The sequence below is a fragment of the Mastomys coucha genome, unplaced genomic scaffold, assembly GCF_008632895.1.
Source record: "Mastomys coucha isolate ucsf_1 unplaced genomic scaffold, UCSF_Mcou_1 pScaffold15, whole genome shotgun sequence".
In the NCBI taxonomy this organism is placed as follows: Eukaryota; Metazoa; Chordata; class Mammalia; order Rodentia; family Muridae; genus Mastomys; species Mastomys coucha.
Window position 1 is genome coordinate 111,489,901 of NW_022196897.1, and position 8,440 is coordinate 111,498,340.

General features: G+C 39.9%; 1 protein-coding gene across 6 annotated transcripts in view; it reads left to right on the forward strand.

Moving 5' to 3' along the window:
* The window catches only part of Galk2 (galactokinase 2), a 111,357-nt gene that overhangs the window by 16,398 nt on the left and 86,519 nt on the right, over window positions 1-8,440 (forward strand). For all 6 annotated transcript variants that reach the window (XM_031371764.1, XM_031371765.1, XM_031371768.1 and 3 more), the window contains exons 2-3: window positions 732-820; window positions 3,140-3,263. In XM_031371764.1, coding sequence (XP_031227624.1) covers window positions 732-820; window positions 3,140-3,263 — 213 coding nt within the window. The remainder of the gene's footprint in view (window positions 1-731; window positions 821-3,139; window positions 3,264-8,440) is intronic.

Consider the following 8,440-nt stretch of genomic DNA (forward strand, 5'->3'; position numbering starts at 1 on the left):
GTGTGCCTGGTCCCACTGGACCCAGTTACTCCCAGTGTTGGGACAGATGTTGGTTCCTCCTCACCTCTAAACCTGGGTGTGTCAGAGCGCCTGGGAGTGGAGCTTCCTCTGGGTGTTGTGGGACTGGTCACCAGCCCCTTCATTTTCTTTTCTTTTGAGCTCATCCTATATTGGTCTGTTTTCTGTGTATCTGTCTTTTTGGATGCAGACCATGAATTTGACATAGATCAGTTCCCGCTTGAACTTTCTAAAGTCTTTACTCTGTAGATGTGACTTAGATAATGCAGTGCCATGTGGACAGTGGGGAAGGTTGCAGCTTTGTCTTAAGCCTGGTGGTAATGGAAAGGCTTTGAAAAAAGATTTATTGGATGTGTATCAGTGTTTGTCCTGCATGTATATGTGTGCACTATGTCCATGCCTAGTGCTTGTAGAAGTCAGAAGAGGGTTCTGGATCCTCTGAACTGTAGTTACAGATGGTTATGAGCTGCTATGTAGGTGCTGGCAATCAAACTTGAGTAGAGATTTATTTGCTGAGCCATGGAAAAGCTTTAATGAGAATACTTCTGATATTTTACCATCAAAGTGATATCTGCATGTCTCTGTCATTATGGTGTGTCCTTTCAGTCCTGGAAAGTGTGTGTGCATGTGTGCATGTATGCCTGTGCGTGTGTGACCCCTGCATGGATTTTCTGATAGATGCTATTTTGAGATATTCCACTCTTGTTTTTCAGATTGCTGAAGCTAAAAGAGATGTTTAACTCTAAGTTTGGATCCACACCCAAGTTTTATGTTAGAGCCCCAGGAAGAGTCAACATAATAGGTATTCTGAATTTCTTCTTTTAATTTTCCCCGACTCCTCTGACACCCCAGAAGAGGGCATCAGATCTCATTACAGATGGCTGGCTGTGAACCAGCATGTGGTTGCTGGGATTTGAACTCAGGACTTTCGTAAGAACAGTCAGTGAGAGCCATCTCTCTAGCCCAGCTTTTTTTTTTTTTGGTTCCTTTCATGCTTAGCTGTCCTCTTGACAGACTGAGTCTCAGGCTAATGTTTCTTCTGTTTTTGATAGTTACCTTGTCTGTATAAGCAGGTGACTTTTCTAAGAAAGGTATTTGGACATGTATCTTTGATGTTCATTGAGAGAGACATGGAGGTGAAGATACACATTTAGGTCCATGGGAAATAGCTGAGAATTGAAGCCCTTGGAATAGACTCGCTGCTTAGGGAGAATGAATGGAGGATGTTTGTATTGAGAAGACAGTAATTGATTTGTTATCCTTCATCCCCAGTGAATATCTCCTACTCACTCCATAATCCTCACCCAGGGTGGGTTTGTTTTCGTTTTTGTTTTTTTTTTTTGTTGTTGTTAAATACATTTTTGACAAAGGAAAGCGTTTTCTCTTTCTGCAGGCTGCCACTCATGCTGGAGCCTTCCAGCAGAAACGGTGCCCTATCCTCATATTTAAACATGTGTTTCCTACTTAGTTCATATTCCTGCCCTCTTGATAATTGGGTAGGAAGATACCCTGTAAATGAGTTCTTCACCTGTGATTGTTAATTCATACAAAGGCTTTATTATCTCGTTCTAAAGAGGATATCAACGCCGAAGCAAAGGCCTTGTCAGCTGTAACAAGGTACAGAAGAAAATAGAATTATGAGGCTGAATTGTCACCTGCTACCTTCTTGTTTCTTTGCCGGTTAATATCTGCCAGAGGAATGATGAGCTATAAAAGTCTGTACCAGGAAAATAAACAGCTTCTTAACCACAGTGAGATGTTAGCCAGCTTGATAATTTATAGAGTGTCACATAATATACATTTGGAAAATGATTACTATTAATTGGACAAACAAGTTGAAGATACAAGGAAGCCTCCAAATTAACAAAATCTAACTAATTACTATGGATAGCCGAAATTCCTGAATCAAAATGTTTGGTAAAAAGGAAACTGAGTATCTGTCCAACTGTAGTGTTTCACTTTCTGTTAAACCGTGGCCATATTTTTCCTGTGTGTTAACTGTCCATGCAAAATTCATAGCTTTCACCTGAAAGGGGCTGAGAATTTATTTTGGAGCCGACTCTGGGTGGCACGGCTTGGAACACAGATACAGTTTACTCTAACCTCACAGTTCAATACGGAGACACTCTGGAGAGGCTTTACACTAACAGAGCAAGGAACTCACACACCAAGACACTTTCAGATACATCAGTGAAAATAGCCGGCAGCTGGGTAACTGTTGTGGGAAATATTAAAAAGAACAGCAGGTTCCTGCGCTCTACCTAGCTACTCTCTGCCCTGGCGGTGGTTTTGCCGCCTCTGTCTCTAAGCTAGCCCCCACAGAGATGGATCGTGGTCTTCCCAGCTCCAGTTCACTTGTCTCAGCCATAAACCCGCTGTGGTCTGTGGTCCTCCATTCCAGTAACCCAGTAAAACAAAACTCTAGAGGCTTGTAATTAACCAGTCAGATTAATATACCAATAAATTCTCAATTCACAATTTGCCCACACAATAAAATTTAGCGCCAATTGATAATGATAAAGCTGCCCGCCTAGATTAAACAAGTTATCCCAATTAATCTATTCTTTATGATATTTATAGCTACTTGTGGCTATTTAAAATCACTTGAAATCTGGATTATCTTCCTCTTGCTCCATCATTTCTCCTTTTCCCTCCCTCTATCTCCTACATCTCCCTCTCTGCAACTCCTCACTCAGTCTGCCTCCCTTTTCTCTGTCCAAGCACAGGTTTCTTGTTGTATTAATAATTAAATTAATTGGAAAGGGAAAATCCTGCTACAGGTAACAGCAAGGTAGAGAAGTCTCAGTTCTAGGCAGCAGATGTTACCTGATAGCACTGCTAGCCTTTGGTTGGTGGAGGCTAGAGGGTCTGCTCCAATATTCCAAAGGATTTACCAAGTAGCTGCAAAGATACATAGAACACTGTGTAATGGGTGCCTACTAAGGGGGCTAAAGGTGCTTGAGGTCACCTGACTTACAACTCCCCAGATTCTACAGCATTGATTTTCCAATCAGTCAGTCAGCCCTGAAGCTTCCTCTAAACCTTGCTTCTCTCCAGCAACTGTTGTTCACAGAGTTTTTCTACGCCAACACAGATAAAACCTGTTTTTTCTCTTGTCTAGGTGAGCACATAGATTACTGTGGATATTCCGTTATTCCCATGGCTGTGGAACAAGACATGTTAATAGCCGTGGAACCTGTAAAAACACACACTCTCCAACTGGCCAATACAGACCCCTTGTATCCGTGAGTATTTAGGATTGCTGGTGGGTACAGTGTGTGTGTGTGAATGTGTGTGTGTGCATGCATTCATGCATGCTTGAGTACATGCATAAGCATGCAGTAGTATGTTTTGAATGCAGATAAACGCTAGGAAAAATACTGGATTCCAGCTAACTCATCTACCTGATTGATATTTCCTGCCTGATGTTTACCGGTGTCCTGGTCACTACTTACTGTGTGTTTATGGGTTCATCTGCTCACTCATTGAAGCAAACTTACCAACTAGCAAGATGGCTCAGGGCTGTTGAGTGGCTTCAACTGATTTGATCTCCAGAAAGTCACATGATAGAAGAGAGCCCAGCCCTGCAGGTCGTTCTCTGATCTCTACACTTGTGGCATATCCACATACATGATATCTACATGCCTACACTGCAGGCTATTCTCTGATCTCTACACTTGTGGCATATCTACATATATGATATCTACATGCCTACACTCTTTCTCACACCTATACAGTAAATAAATATATAAATTAAGAAGTGTAAAAAAGGAAGCATTAACTGGAGAGTTGCAATATACTAGACACTGTTTCAAGTATTGAGTTATACAAACATGAAAATAATTTTGTTCTTTCCCAGACATTACTGATTATCTGTTGAGATAACTGTCTCAATAAGGTCACTGTATGCTATCTGTCCTTCAATACTATGGCACTGCCTAATTTTCTTGTCAGAAAATCTTACATGCTGCACAATCATGGCTTACATACCTGTATCCCTTAGTAGGTTTAAGCTCTATGGTTTTATGCTGTGTCGTCTATTTTCTCCAAAGTCTTAGTCTCAGTATTACACAGTATGAGGTAAAATGGATTTTTCTGGTACATACTCTTTGTGTTTAATTATCTACAATGTTAGGAGATCACTTACATGTATTGCGTTGTATTAAATATCTGTTGAGTCTTCTTGGTCATCTTTAAGCAGATGGCGGATTACTTTGGTGGATTTTCCAGTGCTGGGTCAACTTGTGCCTTTTCTGCATAAGCTTTCCTTGTACATTCTGGTCCCATATAACAGTATTTCTGTGAGTGATGGCTCACATATAGGGTGATGGTCCCATGGGAATATATGGGGCTGAAAGACTGCTGCTGCTTATAGTATTTGCATTTGAAGCCAAGAACTACTTACTACAAAAGAGTTAAACATTTCAGCAATTAAATGGTTTATAAATGCTTGTTTTTAAAATCTAGAGTCATGTGCAGTAAAATCCTTGGCCTCCACATTCATTCACTCGCCTACAACTTTCTGTCCTGCATGTGTCATTTCCCTTTGTGTTAAAGGCCCTATGTAAGTGTGCTGGTTTCAACTGCTTACACTTTTTGTTTGGATAGGTTCAGATACTATCATTGTGTTATACTCAGCTTCCATGTTCAGTATTGTCTTAGTGACTGCTGTGTTGCTGTGAAGAGATGCCATGACCAAGGCATATTAAAGAAAGTATTTAATTGAGAGCTTGCTTATAGTTTCACAGTGTTAAATTGAAAATACAGGGAGTATGGGGCCATGAAAGCAGGCATGGTCCTGGAGAAGTAGCTGAAAACTTTACATCTTGATCTACAGACAGCAGATTGGGGACCTGGGATGGAGAGATATTAGCTCAAAGCCACTTGACACACCTCCTCCAAGGCCATATGTACTCCAATAAGGAGTATTCCTAATCCAACAGTTCACTAACTGGAGTTGAAATGGGGTGGGAGGAGTGGTATTTACATCAAACCACCACTAGTATAATAGAATGCTGTATTTGTTTGTAATGGTGAATATCCCAAATACATATGTATGTAGTAGGCTATACCATCTATGTCTGTATAAGTATGCTATACTCTATATTGTTTATACAATGACAATAGTAGCCAATAATAAGTTTTATACACTATTATCCCTTTATTAAATGACATGATTATATTATGTATTTGATTTTCAAATAACAGAAAATTAGTAGTTGTCACATTTTACATTATCATTCTGTTTCTATATCTTGGTCACTGAATAAGCTGACAGCAACATGGGGACAGCAGATGTTTCTCTGAGATACTGATTTCATTTCCATTGGGCATATACACCAAACAGAAGGATTCCTGGATGATATGCTAGTTCTGTTTTTAATTCTTTGAAGAAACAACACTGTTTTCCATAATGGTTGCGCCAAATCACATTCCTACCAACAGTTCAGAAGTGTTCACTTTTCTCAGAACTCCACCAACACTTAGCATCTTACTTACAACAGATGCCATTTCTGTAAAATTAATACATTTTCAAGGTATTACCTTGGTTGTGTGTGTGTGTGTGTGTGTGTGTTTCTAATGTTTCTGCACTGGAATTTATGCATTTGGTGTTATTTGCAAGGTTTTTTTTTTTCCTGTTTTGTTTTGCAGATATATTCTATTAGTTGAAGTATTTGTAATAATCAAGTGGGACTTGGATGTGGTAGAGATGAGTGAGTGGTTTAGAACATAATTCCTTAGCCTGGGGAACTTTCTATATTTTCCTGATTGGGATATTAACTGGGAGAGCAACCAGAGGTGTTTGATGTCACTACTCTACACTGCCAAACTAGCATAGTGTGCTTAGACTTTAACTAATGCAGTCAGAAGATAGATGAAAGCAGCCTTAGGAGGGAAGATTAAAGCTATAAGTGCATATTAAAATCAGAGAAGGGCCAGGGAAACGGCTTAGTGAGGAAAAAGATGTGCTGACAAACCTGACAGCTTGAGGTCAGTTTCTGGGACCCATATATTAGAGGGTGAGAACTGACTTACACCAGCTTTTGATGTCACACATGCTATGATACATATATAGACACAGACACAGACACACACACACACACACACACACACACACACACACACACACAGAAAAAGAGAGAGAGAGAGAAAGAGAGAGAGAGAGGAAAATAAATAACTAAATTAATTAATTAAGAAGGTCAGTTCTCAAATTATTAACTTAAGAATTCACCTTAGGACCTTGGAAGAGCAAGAACAAGCCCCATCAAAAATCAGTAGATTGAAATAAATAATTACAATCAAGGAAGGAATTAATGAAATGGAAATTTAAAAATATAATGAATTAATGAAACAAAGAGTCAATTCTTTGAAACGATGAACAAGATCAATAAACTCTTAGCAAACTAGCCAAAAGAAAGAGAACAGAGGCCCAAAGTAATGAAGTAATGGGTGAAAAGAGAGATGTGGCAGTAGATACCGGTGACATTCAGGGAACTGTTGTGATATATTTTAGAGACATGGCAGCAGATACCGGTGACATTCAGGGAATCGTTGTGATATATTTCAGAGCTCTTATATTCTATGGTGTTGGAAAATCTGAAAGAAATGAATAAATCTCTAGATGCATATAATCTACCCATTTTAAATCTGGATGAGCTTATAAAGATTAATAAACAATGAGATTCAAGCAACAACTAAAAACAAAAGAACAACAGAAAAACCTCAACTGAACAAAAACATTTTCAATTAATAAAATCCAGGCTTTGGTAAGGCCTGTTGCTGAAGATACTACATACTGATCACAAGACATAGAAATAGCAGTGGTTCTGACCCGGAATCTTCCTCCCTGTTGGCTAACTTTCACAGTGGTTGGAGATGATGCATAAGATGCCAGGGGAAAGCACTCATCAACAGTCTTAGCCAGCTGGGAACCCTGTGAACTACGGGTGTGGAAATACACCTGTGAGTAAAGTGGTGGCATGAATGGTATAGGCGTAATCTCAGTGGCTCCCTGAGATTATCTGTGGATAATGCAGAAACTCACAGCTGATCAAAGTGCAGAGAATAGTGCCAGTGGATAGTTACAGATGGGACATTTACATCACACTTCTGTACCCAAGGACCATGGCAGAAGAGAGGGCAGGGAGATCCGAAAAGCCAGATGCTGGAGAGGACTGGAGTGTGACAGGACTGCCGTGCCCAGGAGCACACAGTAGCTGTGCTTGCCTGCATAGTATGAAGCTAGTTAACATTCTAGCATGGATCAGAATGGGTGAGCCCCTCTCTGTAACTGAGGAGCTATGGACATCTGGTTTTTTTGGGGGAAAGAGAGTCAATTTTCTCTCAGGATGTGGCCCTTGGTAGGTTGACTGTGCTCCATGAATGGCCCCCACACCATGGAATATATGGAAAGTACAAGCTGGACTTGGTGGTTTATTAAAAAAGGACACAAAATTAGGTGGGACTGAAGAGGTGAACGTGAACCTGGGAGGAGTTATGGAGATGTGCAAGGAGATGAATATGATCAAAATGCGTTGTATGAAAGTCTCAAGGATTAGAAATATTACAGACAGTTCAGGCCTACAACTTTTTATCACCAAACTCTACCAAACCTTTAAAGAAGAGCCAACATGGATGCTTTCTATTCCAGAAAATAAAAATGAGGGAGGAGGGAAGCCCAAAGTGTTAGGGAAGGCATGTGTAGAACAGAGGTAGGAAGAGAGGAGAGTTAGGCTTTTCTGAGCAATTTAGAGAAGCAGACCAACCTGCTGATCCGGTAACTTTCTAACATAAAGTTCTTATTTTCTTCCAATTAATAAGTGGCTGCTGGTGATACTGAGGTAATGCGTAGACACGCGGTAAATATCTTGTTTTCATCAAGTTCTTACTTTAGATGTCTGCTGATGAAACCATTAACATGCAATACTTTTAAATTTCCATTATTTTTCTTTTTTTTAAATTTATTTGTTTATTTATTTATTTATTTATTTATTACATATAAGTACACTGTTGCTGTCTTCAGACACACCAGAAGAGCGCATCAGATCTCATGAGGGATGGTTGTGAGCCAGCATGTGGTTGCTGGGATTTGAACTCGGGACCTTCGTAAGAACAGTCAGTGAGAGCCATCTCTCCAGCCCAGCTTTTTTTTTTTTTGGTTCCTTTCATGCTTAGCTGTCCTCTTGACGACTTCTCAGACTGAGTCTCAGGCTAATGTTTCTTCTGTTTTTGATAGTTACCTTGTCTGTATAAGCAGGTGACTTTTCTAAGAAAAGTATTTGGACATGTACCTTTGATGTTCATTGAGAGAGACATGGAGCTGAAGATACACATTTAGGTCCATGGCAAATAGCTGAGAACTGAAGCCCTTGGAATAGACTCGCTGCTTAGGGAGAATGAATGGAGGATGTTTGTATTGAGA